This window comes from Rhinoderma darwinii, chromosome 2 (assembly GCF_050947455.1).
Source record: "Rhinoderma darwinii isolate aRhiDar2 chromosome 2, aRhiDar2.hap1, whole genome shotgun sequence".
NCBI classification, from domain to species: Eukaryota; Metazoa; Chordata; class Amphibia; order Anura; family Rhinodermatidae; genus Rhinoderma; species Rhinoderma darwinii.
In genome coordinates, this window is record NC_134688.1 from 319,401,996 (window position 1) to 319,414,143 (window position 12,148).

Consider the following 12,148-nt stretch of genomic DNA (forward strand, 5'->3'; position numbering starts at 1 on the left):
ACAGGTACCTATAGACCCTCACCTGCTCCCTGTTGGCCAGCTGCCTTACCGCCAAGGCGGTACGGCCCAGTTGGTCCACAGACCCTTCGTGACAGATACCATATGTATAACATTTTTGTTTTACAGCGCTTGCACAATTATTTTTTTTAATTATTTATTTTTTGTGTCACCATATTCTGAGGACAGTCTGTTTTTTTGCGGGGCGGGTTGTAGTTTTTATTGTACTATTTTGGGGTACATGCGACTTTTCGATAACTTTTTGTTTATTTATTCTATGTTTTGGGAGAGGTGGTGACCAAAGTGTGGGAAAATTATAGTTTTATAGTTTGGGTCTTTACGAACGCAGTGATACCAAATATGTGTACCTTTTTAAACGGTTTCATTTTTTTCCTATAATAAAAGACGTATTATAGGAAAAAAGGCAGTTGTTTTTTTTTAACTTCTAATTTTTATTTTTACCCTTTTATATATTTTTGTTAACTTTTTTTTGTCTTACTTGGGGACTAGAAGGCCTACTATACTGATCTCTATATTAATACATTACACTACCTACGTAGAGTAATGTATTAGAGCTGTCAGTGTGATACTGGGCACGTTGTCAGGTCCCCGGTTGCCATGCCAACCATCGGCACCCCCCACGATCGGGTCATGGGGGTGCTGATCTGCTACAAACTTCTTATTTGCGACGATCACCTTCGACCACTGCATTTAAGGGGTTAATTGCAGAAATCGCCAGCGTTGGACCACTGGCCGGCAACAGGGGAGTGTCAGCTGTTCTCCCTATACCGTTACGACAGTGAGCATCGGGAACGGTCCAGTAACTGTACGTCCTGGTGCAGGAAGTAACCTCTCGCCAGGATGTACAGTTACTGACTGGTGCGGGTAGGGGGTTAAAGAAAAACATAAGAAAACACATTTTGAGTTTGCCAAACAGCATGTGGCAGACTCGCCAAAAAACATGGCTGTAGTAGATGATGTGACCAAAAAACAGAGATTCAGATGTGTTGTATATTTATTTATTTTTTTACAAAGTTCACCGTGCAGGTTAAATGATGATATATTGTGAAAGTTTGGACTTTTACGGATGCGGCGATAGCAGTTATGTTAATTTTAATTTGATTGATTTGATTTGTGGGAAAATGGAAAAAGGGGAGTTTTTTTTTTAACTTCTAATATATATATACAGTATATATATATATATATATATATATATATATATATATATATATATATATATATTTACTGTGAAAAAGTTTTAGGCAGTTGTGGAAAAATGCTGCAAAGTAAGAACGCTTTCAAAAATAGAAGTGCCTTAAAAACATCAATTCTTCTAGGTACACTTGCACAATGTCGTGGATTTTTTAGGATTATAGTCATGTATATGATTCACCAATTACACCAAACAGGTGATAATGATTATCATTTTCATATGTAGGTTGAAACACAGTCATTAACGGTAACTGAAACAGCAGTGCAGCAGGCTTAAAACTGGGTGAGGAAGACCAAACTCTGTTACAACAGTGAGGTTGTGGAAGACAGTTTCATGTCATAGGTCCACCAATTCCAACGATACCTAATTATGCAGATAGCTACTTCCTAGCCCGAGATCCAACAATTATACATGTCAGGGACTAAATGTAAAATCTTCTCTTGCTTCTTCATCAAATGGGAGGCACTTCCTGATTGTGACATCAGCTAAGGGAATTGAAGTCAGAGCTGTGCCCTTATATCCCAGGATGCTGAGCTGTAAATCTCATGCACTAGCATATCAGCTCAACCAATCAGGTCACAGAATCTCCAGCTGCAATCTCTCCCCAGCATATAGTATTTTTACAGATGCCCACATCACAGTATATATAATATACACACACACACACATATATATATATGTCTATATATAATCATAGGGTTATGATGATTCAGTGCCCATTGTACGTATCACTATAACATGTCAAACGTTTTTGAAATGATAGGTGCACTTCAAATATACATCTCTGCCAGCTACCGTCACCACTGCCAGGGCCGGCTCCAGGTTTATGTGGGACCTTGGGCGACACAGACTTAGCAGGCCCCTTTCGGGGGAACTCACGGTGGCAGTAAAATGGCAGAAAACGCCACTTTGTGCCTCCATATAGACGTTCGGCCCTGTTTATGTAGAAAGGCAGGGAGGGAGGCAGTGTGGTACTATGAGGGAGGGTGGCTGTGTGGCACAACCAGGGTGGGGGACTGTGTGGCACTAACTATACCAGTACATTAAAGTTTAAAAATAAAAGTAAAAACAAAGTAATGTTAAATAAAATAAAAAAATACACACACACCTTTTTTACAATAAACATTAAAATAAGTCTCAATACAAAAAATATTCACATATTGGGTATTGGCGCGGCCGTAATAACCTGCACAACAATTTTTTTGCATCATTTATGATGTGTACGCTGTAAATTTTTTTAATAAAAACTGCTTTCTATCACATATTGTGGGGCACGATGTGTGATGAATTTAACCTTCATAGTAATTAACCCCATCATGTACCTTACGCATTAACCCATTATGACTGGGAAACATGATGGGGTTAATTACGATTATTGTGAGGCACATGGAGGTTAAATTCATCATCACACCACGCGCCTCACATCAGAAAACGGAAGAACTTGATATATTGAATTTTCAACCTATCCTAATTCGATTATGCTACACCAGCTGACTTAGATGCAGACCCCCTATCCCAGTGACAATTGGTACAGATCTTGTTTGACAGTATTAGAATTTTGTTCACTATTTGACTGTTTGTATATGAATACATATGTTGTTCATCATCCTCTCCCATATACATAATATACCTGTACTGATATAAGCTATGCTATTGACAGATGAATATTGATATTTGTATTGCTTGAAACCAAATCAAAAAATTATTTTGAGTAAAATACAATACCTAACAGTAACCATCTGTTTATTTTCAAAACTTCACAAGAAAATAAATATTGTAACAAAACAATTCAAGATCATATATAAATTTCTGAAAATACAAGTTAGCACTTTTCTCACGACGTGACTTACGTTGTACATTATTCGTCTCTCTGATCTACAAAAATGCCAACAAGTGAATATTTTTTGTCCTCTATACCATCACTATCTACTTCCATGATCCTTGATCAATTGAAGACTCTTTTCTAGCAACTCTTAAAAGGCTGGTTAAAGAATTAAAAAAAAAAAGTTGCTAATACATCTTTAAAAAGCCAAGTTTCTTTGTCCTTCCAAAACACATATCCAACTGTTACGGGCTAATTTTCCGATGTATCCATCAGTAAAATATCTTTAATCCTACCCAAAAGCTTTTTGTTGTAGAGAACAAAGCACAACTTTTATTCTTTCCAGTTAAATAAAAAATGATAGATAGATGGCCCACTTTCATAATCGCATTCCAGTCACTGTACCCTGCTGGTGCTTGCGAATCTTGTTAAGCAGCTCCATGTACTGCACCATGGTGTCTGCAGGTGAATATAGTGCATCATGTTTGGAGTTGAAAACAGGGGGAACAGTTGGTGCATGACTACCCATAAAACTCTGCATAAACTCCACCATTAGATTCCAGCAGTCCCCTGGCACAGCACAAGGGCAGTAGTCCACCTGAGAAAGACAAAATCATGATCATTTGTTTTGTATTACTTTTTTTTACCACCAAAAATTTAACATTAGATATATATTGACAAAACAGAAGTTTGATATAGTACTAACTAAGCGGTTGTCCTGTGTTTTTTGTTTGCCACAGTTTTCAGACTGCAGCTGCAGTGCAGTCCGAGCTGCATCACAATGCAGTCTTAAAAAGTATGGGGCCTACGCCCAACTAATTTTTTTATTGTAGTATGCTTTTATGAAAAAAAATTATGCAACTGTATACTTTTGCCAGAGAAAAGAGAAGTATATTTTTTATTTTCATCAGATGGATCCAAATGTATACCCTCATGTTTAGATCCAAGTCCCTTTAAAAGCTATGTACACCTTCGAATGCGACTTTTTTTTTAAATATAAAATGGTCAGTGTGTTTGGTGCAACTTTATAATTAATTTTTAATTAAAAATGATATTACTTTTTGAGATACAGCTGCTCTGCATTCTGTATACAGACCAGCTGTATTGTGCGCTAAGACCTGAATCCGTCAGTGTCAGCGAGTCTCTGACACGCAGAATCCACCTGTAATCGATCACATCTAAGTCATGAACTTAGATGTGATCGGTAACAGCTCGATCCTGACCATTCCGGATCCAGACCCAACATACCAGGCGTGAGCAATACTGTGGGTGGCGGGGGTGCAGTAGCTGCAGGTGTTAGGCCAGGAGGCCGGCATGCATCATCTAGGGAAGTAGACTGGCAGTAGTGAGATCAATAGAACCACTCAGTACTACAAAGCAATAACTTTCTTAGGATGTAATGGCTGCCTGCACCTAGGTTTGCTAGGAAATAATACTCCTTCAGAGAGTAAGCTCAGGGACTGAGGCTAGGGCACCTGCAGGCCAAGGTTTCAGAGTGTCTGATGTCCCTCCTGAGGTACAGAGACAGCAGCACTGATCAGGATGCCTAGTGTCCCCAGCAGCATCCATCCAAATGCAAGAAAGACGGAGGGGTCAAATAGGCTCCGCCTCCGAACTCGCGTGATTGGTTGTCGGTCATGTGAGGAAGACTGGAGAATCGGAGGAGGAGGCTGATTTCCCCATAAGGGGTAGTGAATAAAGCGCGCTGGAGCGAGGGGGATTTGTAACCAGCAGGAGCACCCCCCTCAGTGGTTCACCCTTTTGTAAGGGGGGACACTGGTGGGAGATGTTGTGAGAGGTGCTCCTAAGTCTGGTGGGTGACAGAGGAGGTGCCGGTGTATTTGTAAGATGACACAGTGCGTCTGTCTTGGAGGGGACAATAGGGAAACTATGTCAACCCTGTGTCCCAGCTTAAAAGTGAAAAAAATAAACTAACATAAAAAAATTAAAGAAGCGTCTCCTATGGACACTAAACTAAGACTAAATAGCTCAGTGTCTGTGGGCAGGGTATAAGCTGTAGGAGGGACCACTTTATCATTTCTTATCGTCAAGCCTCGTAGTGGCAACAGAATATACCCACGGTCTGTGTCTTCCAATGTAACAAACGAGATGGACCATTAAGTTCTATGGGAAAGGGCCAGCTCTGTGTCATATATCATAGTCACTATAAGGGTAGGTGAGGGGGAGGCTGAACTGTAGACAGGTTTTCCAATTTTATGTAAAAAAATGTGTAATCACTATATAAATTGATAGTTATACAACTGTTTAATATACTTTGTTGCAGATTTACTATTGTTGTTGCGCCACATTCTGGCCTGAAGTTGTGCCTTTTTTTTGGGCACACACATTTAGACAAATTTATTTACATTTAGAGAAAAAACTGTTTGCAACTCACTAGACACTTTTCAAATGTGCCTAGAAAAGTGGTGTGGCTTAGAGAAAAGGGGGTGGCTTAAAATGTGTTGTTGCGTTGGCTGGGCTAAACAACCTGAACTCCGGGCTGATACATTGTAGAAAACTACCAGAGAGATTTGTTCAGCAGCTACTGATGTATATAGCTCACAGAGAATTGCCTAGTCTGGATACAATTGTATCCACTTGTCAGCTGAGAGCAGGATTAGGCCCCATGAAAACAACCGTAGATTTTGTTCGTAATTACGGACCGTAGATTTTGTCTGTAATTGCGGACCGTAATTACGGTCCGTATTTATGGACCCATTCATTTCTATGGCCGATGGACACCTTCCCGTGTGTTTACGAGAAGGAGTCCATGCTGTAGAAACTTTCCATAAAAAATAGGACATGTCCTATCTTTTTTTATTTTACGGACCAGGCTCCCATACTTTATAATGGGAGCATTGCCTGCAAATGCGGATGGCTGTCACGAATTGTGATTATGGGCACGGTCGCGTGAATGGGGCCTTAGGTAGATCTGGGTTTGCTGCCTCTGAATGTGAACAAGTGTATTCATTTTTGGACAGCAGACAAATATATGAAAAATGGTGAGGAATTGAAACACAAAAGGGGGAGATTTATCATAAATGGTGCAAAGGAAAAGGGGAGTAGTTGCCCATGGCAACCAATCAAGTTGCTGCATTAAAGTGGTTTTAGAAAATGTAAGTGTAGCTAAACGTTTAACAGATTTCTGACATGTCATAGTGACATATCAGAAGTTTTGATTGGTGAGGGTCAGAGCACTGGGACCCCCACCCATCTCTAAAACGAAGCAGCTGAAGTGCTCCACCGCTTCGTGTCTGTTCGGCTTTTCCCAGAAATGAATGTATCGAGGTACGGACTCAATAGAAAGTATATGAGCCCGTACAACGACACATTTATTTCCAGAAAAAGCCGAACAGACACGAAGCGGCTGAGTGCTCACACAAGCGCTTCAGCTCCTTCGTTTTAGTGATTGGTGGGGGTCTCAGTGCTCGGAACCCCACCAATCCAAATTTCTGACATGTCACTAGTTTGTTAAACATTTAGCTACACTTTAATCTGTTTTTTTTCTGTATTAATTGCTCATGGTTTAAAACCTCTGATTGATGTTATCCAGTAGGAACATTCTTTGTTTACTTCCATTGAATAAAATTATGTCCATGTCATGTGATGGACTTGTTAGAAGACACTGCTCTAATACACACACTGTAACAATCCCAGCACCAGTGTCTCCATCATATATAAAATCAGAAACCCCCTTTAACTTACAATTCTATAATTTTAAAAATTATATTATAAATCAGACAAGCCTTTTCTTTCCCCTTCAGGACCAAGCTAATTTTGGCCTTCAGGACCAGCCCTATTTTTTCAAATCTGACATGTGTCACTTTATGCGGTAATAACTTTGGAATGCTTTTACCTATCCAAGCGATTATGAGATTGTTTTCTTGTGACATATTGTACTTTATGTTAGTGAAAAAATTTGGTCAATGGTGATTTTTCTAAGTTTAAATGTATCTGCTTGTAAAACAGATAGTAATACCACACAAAAGTTACTAATTAAATTAACATATCCCATATGTCTACTTTCGGTTTGCAGAAATTTTTGAACATCCTTTTATTTTTCTAGGACGTTACAAGGCTTAGAACATTAGCAGCAATTTCTAAAATTTTTAAGAAAATTTCAAAAGGCTATATTCTCAGGGACGAGTACAGTTCTGAAGTAGTTTTGATGGCCCCATATATTAGAAACACCCATAAGACACCCCATTTTGAAAACTGCACCCCTGAATGTATTCAAAACAGAATTCATAAAGTGCTTTAACCCTTTAGGCGTTTTGCAGGAATTGAAGCAAAATGAATTTGTAATCCATTTTTTTTCTGTAACACAGAAGGTTTTTCCCGAGAAATGCATCTCAATATTTATTGCCAAGATCCTGCAGTTTTTAGAAATATCCCACATGTGGCTCTAGTGCGGTAATGGACTGAAACACAGGCCTCAGAAGCAAAGGAGCACCTGGTGGATTTTGGGGCCTCCTTTTTATTAGAATATATTTTAGGCACCATGTCAGGTTTTAAGAGGTCTTGTGGTGTCAAAACAGTGGAAACCTCCTAAAAGTGACCCCATTTTTGAAACTACACCCCTCTGGGAATTTATATAGGGGTACAGTTAGCATTTTCACCACACAGGTTTTTTGCTAAATTTATTCAAATTAGTCTGTGAAGATGTAAATCTACTTTTTTTCTGAAAAAACATGGAATTTTCTAATTTTTAAGGAATAAAGGAGAAAAAGCACCGCAACATTTGTAAAGGAATTTCTCCTGATTACGGCAATACCCCATATGTGGTAATAAACTGATGTTTGGACCCACGGCAGGGCTCAGAATAGAAGGAGTGCCATTTGGATTTTGCAGCTCAGATTCTGCTGAATTGGTTTCTGGGCGCCATGTGGCATTTGCAGAAATTCCTCAGGTGTGATCCCATTTTGGAGACTATACCCCTCAAAGAATTAAATTAGAGGTGTAGTGAGAATTTTGATCCCTCAGGTGTTTTATAGATTTTATTAGAATTGGGCCGTGAAAATGAAAAAATATATTTTTTTCAATAACATGTAGATTTAGCTCATAATTTTTCATTTCCACAAGGAATACGGAAGAAAAGACACCCAAAATATGTTACACAATTTCTCCTGAGTAGGGAAAATACCCCATATGTGGTTGTAAACTGCTATTTGGACACAAGGCAAAGGTCTAAAGAGAAAAAGCGCAATTTCGTTTTTGGAGTGGAGATTTTACAAAATAGATTTTTGGCGCCATGTTGCATTACGCTGAGGTACCAGTACAGTGAAAGCCCACGAGAAGTGACCCCACTTAGGAAACTACACCCCTCAAGGAATTCATCTAGAAGTGTAGTGAGCATTTTGACCCCAAAGGTTTTGCTGAAATTAGTACACTATAGACCAGGGGTCTCAAGCACGCGGCCCGCGGGCCGCATACGGCCCCTGGGGCTGTCATCTGCGGCCCGCGGGACACAGAGCCGCTAGTATCGGCTCTGCTCGGAGACTCTGGAATTCCCTGACATCGCTGTCCACATATGAACAGCGATGTCTGGGGCTTCCCCAGAGCCGGAGTCCCGAGCAGAGCGCTGGTGTCGGCTCTGCTCCGGGACTCTGTGGAATTCCCTGACATCGCTGTCCACATATGAACAGCGATGTCTGGGGCTTCCCCAGAGCCGGAGTCCCGGGCAGAGCGCTAGTACAAGCTCTGCTCCGGGACTATGTGGAATTCCCTGACATCGCTGCCCATATGTGGACAGTGTGTCCGGGTCTTCCCCAGAGCGGAGTCCCGGGCAAAGCGCTAGTATCGGCTCTGCTCCGGGACTCTGTGGAATTCCCTGACATCGCTGCCCATATATGGACAGTGTGTCAGGGTCTTCCCCAGAGCAGGAGTCCCGGGCAGAGCGCTATTATCGGCTCTGCTCCGGGACTCTGGGGAAGCCTCTGACATCTCTGTCCATAAATCGACAATGATGTCAGGGGCTTCCCCAGAGCAGGAGTCCCAGTGATGTCAGTAGCACAGCTGGAGTCCCAGGAAGAGCCTACTAGCGCTATGCCTGGGACTCCAGCTCTGGGGTTGCCCCTGACATCTCTGTCCATATATGGACAGTGATGTCAGGAGCAGAGCTGGAATCCCGGGCAGAGTGCCAGAAGCGGCTCTGCTCCGGGACTCCAGCTCTGGGCAAGCCCCTGACATCACTGGGTCAGCCTCTACAAAGGGCACTGGGGCAGCCTCTACAGAGGGCACTGGGGCAGCCTCTACAGAGGGCACTGTGGCAGCCTCTACAGAGGGCACTGTGGCAGCCTCTACAGAGGGCACTGTGGCAGCCTCTACAAGTGGGTGTGTGGCAGTATCTGAAGAGGACACTGGCATTATCTAGGGGTGTGTTGCATTATCTACAGAGGGCACTGTGGCCTTATCTACAGAGGGCACTGTGGCCTTCTCTACAGAGGGCACTGTGGCCTTCTCTACAGAGGGCACTGTGGCCTTCTCTACAGAGGGCACTGTGGCCTTCTCTACAGAGGGCACTGTGGCCTTCTCTACAGAGGGCACTGTGGCCTTCTCTACAGAGGGCACTGTGGCCTTCTCTACAGAGGGCACTGTGGCCTTCTCTACAGAGGGCACTGTGGCCTTCTCTACAGAGGGCACTGTGGCCTTCTCTACAGAGGGCACTGTGGCCTTCTCTACAGAGGGCACTGTGGCCTCATCTACAGAGGGCACTGTGGCCTTATCTAGGGGTGTGTTGCATTATCCACAGAGGGCACTGCGGCAGCATCCACAGAGGGCACTGCGGCAGCATCCACAGAGGGCACTGCGGCAGCATCCACAGAGGGCACTGCGGCAGCATCCACAGAGGGCACTGCGGCAGCATCCAGAGGGCACTGCGGCACTATCTAAAAAGGGGCTGCCTAATCTTGACATGTGTGCTAACTGAGCCGCCGGACTGCATTTAGCGACACTTAAACTGGAAAGCTGGATTGTTGAAATAAGCACTTGGAGAAATATCTCAAATTTTAAACCTAGCGCTATTATTATAGTAATGTAGTATTATTATTCTAGTAATATAGTGTTCTAGTAGTACAAATAACTAATTGATTAACAATAATTTTGTATTGTATCAAATTTGAAAGTAATGCGGCCCGTCAACTTCCCATTTTTTCTATATGCTGCCCACTTACCCGGCCGAGTTTGAGACCCCTGCTATAGACGTTGCAGATTGAAAATTGACATTTTCCACAGATATGCTATTTCAGTGTCCAGTGTGTTGTGCCCAGCTTGTACCACTGGAGACACACACCCCATAAATTGTTAAGCGGTTCTCCAGAGTATAGTAATACCCCATATATGACCATAAATTGCTATTTGGGCACACTGCAGGCCCAGAAGGACCAGCATTTGGCTTTTGGAGCACAGATTTTGCTTGGTGTTTCAGTTTATACTGTGGGGGCATATGTAAGCTGTGCGGAGTACTTCAGGGTATATGTAATCTGTGCAGAGTACATCAGGGTATATGTAAACTGGGCGGAGTACATCAGGGTACACGTAAACCGGGCGTAGTGCATCAGGGCATATGTAAGATGTGAGGAGTATGTCAGGGTATATGTAAAATGGGCGGAGTGCATCAGGGTATATGTAAGCTTGGCAGAGTACATCAGGGTATGTGTAAGCTGGGCGGAGTACATCAGGGTTTATGTAAACTGGGCAGAGTACATCAGGGTATATGTAAGCTGGACGGGGTGCATCAGGACATAATAGGATGATGTAATAATGGGGTAAATTAATAATGCAGTTAATTATCTATGGATAGTGACGTACGCTTTGAACCAATGCTTTATGCACAGGCCAGATTTTTGGATGCAGGAGTCGCACTTCTAAAGGGTGTCCGTGGTATTGTACAAAATATCCGCACTCCAGCATTGCCTGATCTTTGACTTCTTCAGTAGCCCCATATGTAGCACAGAGCCCAAAATGTCATAGTTTCCGCTGCATTTACAGAGTCTACCAGTGGGGGCTGCAAATGATAACGTTTGGTTTTAGGTGAAAAATTGCTGCACATATAAATTAGTCTGGGCCGTCGTTTTGCATTATTGCGTTCTGAGAGTCATAACTTTTTATTTTTCCGTTGACGACCTGTGTGAGTGCTTGATATTCATGGGACGAGCTGTAGTTTTTATTAGTATCATTTTGGGGTACATGTGATATTTTGATCAGTTTTTATTACATTTTTTGGGAGGTGAGGAGACCAAAAAACGTAACGGCGTTCACTGTGCAGTATAAACAACATGTTTACTTTATTCTGCGGTTCGATATGATTATGGCAATACCAAATGTATATCGTTTTTATGTTTTACTACTTTTTCACAATAAAAACACTTTTTTCTAAATAAAATAATGTTTTAGTGTCACTATATCCTGAAAACCATAACTTTTTATTTTTTTGTCGACTGAGCCGTGTGAGGGCTTGTTTTTTGCGTGACAAACTGTAGCATTTATTGGTACCATGTTGGGATACGTGCAACTTTTTGATCACTTTTTATTCAATTTTTTTGGAAGCAACATGACCAAAAAAGGAAATTTGCCCATTGTTATCTATTTTATTTTTTTACGGTGTTCACCGTGCGGGATAAATAATATATTTTATAGGTCAGGCGACACGAACGTGGCGATACCAATTATGTATAGGTTTTTTTTATTCATTTTTTTTCTAATTATAAAGGGCTTGATAGGGGAAACAGGGTGATTATTGTTTTTATTACATAAAACGTGTATTTATTTATCGAAAAAATTTTTTTAGTCTTTTTCACTTTTTTACTGGCGATTTTTATTATTTTGACGTTTCGGCCAAACCAGGCCTTTATCATAATCGCTTAAACTAATATACAAAAGAAAAGAATACAGGGTATAAGTATTGTTGAATACAAATATACAAAAAAGTAAAGAGATTTATACAGGAAGACAAAAATTTGCTAACTGTATAAAGAACATGTAGCACATACAAGGACATACATGATGAAACTATGTTTAAATTGAAAAAATAGAAAAAAATTAATAGAAAAGAAATTGACATGCGAGCTATCTCAAGCAACTAAGGATATGTATCCATTAAACAAACAGTTTGCAAA

General features: G+C 41.3%; 1 protein-coding gene across 1 annotated transcript in view; it reads right to left on the minus strand.

Annotated features, from left to right (window-relative positions):
- Nucleotides 1-1,295: 1,295 nt before the first annotated feature.
- MED20 (mediator complex subunit 20) overlaps nucleotides 1,296-12,148 on the minus strand; it is a 61,056-nt gene continuing 50,203 nt past the window's right edge. The window contains exon 4 of the mRNA XM_075853588.1: nucleotides 1,296-3,630. Coding sequence (XP_075709703.1) covers nucleotides 3,412-3,630 — 219 coding nt within the window. The 3' untranslated portion in view covers nucleotides 1,296-3,411. The remainder of the gene's footprint in view (nucleotides 3,631-12,148) is intronic.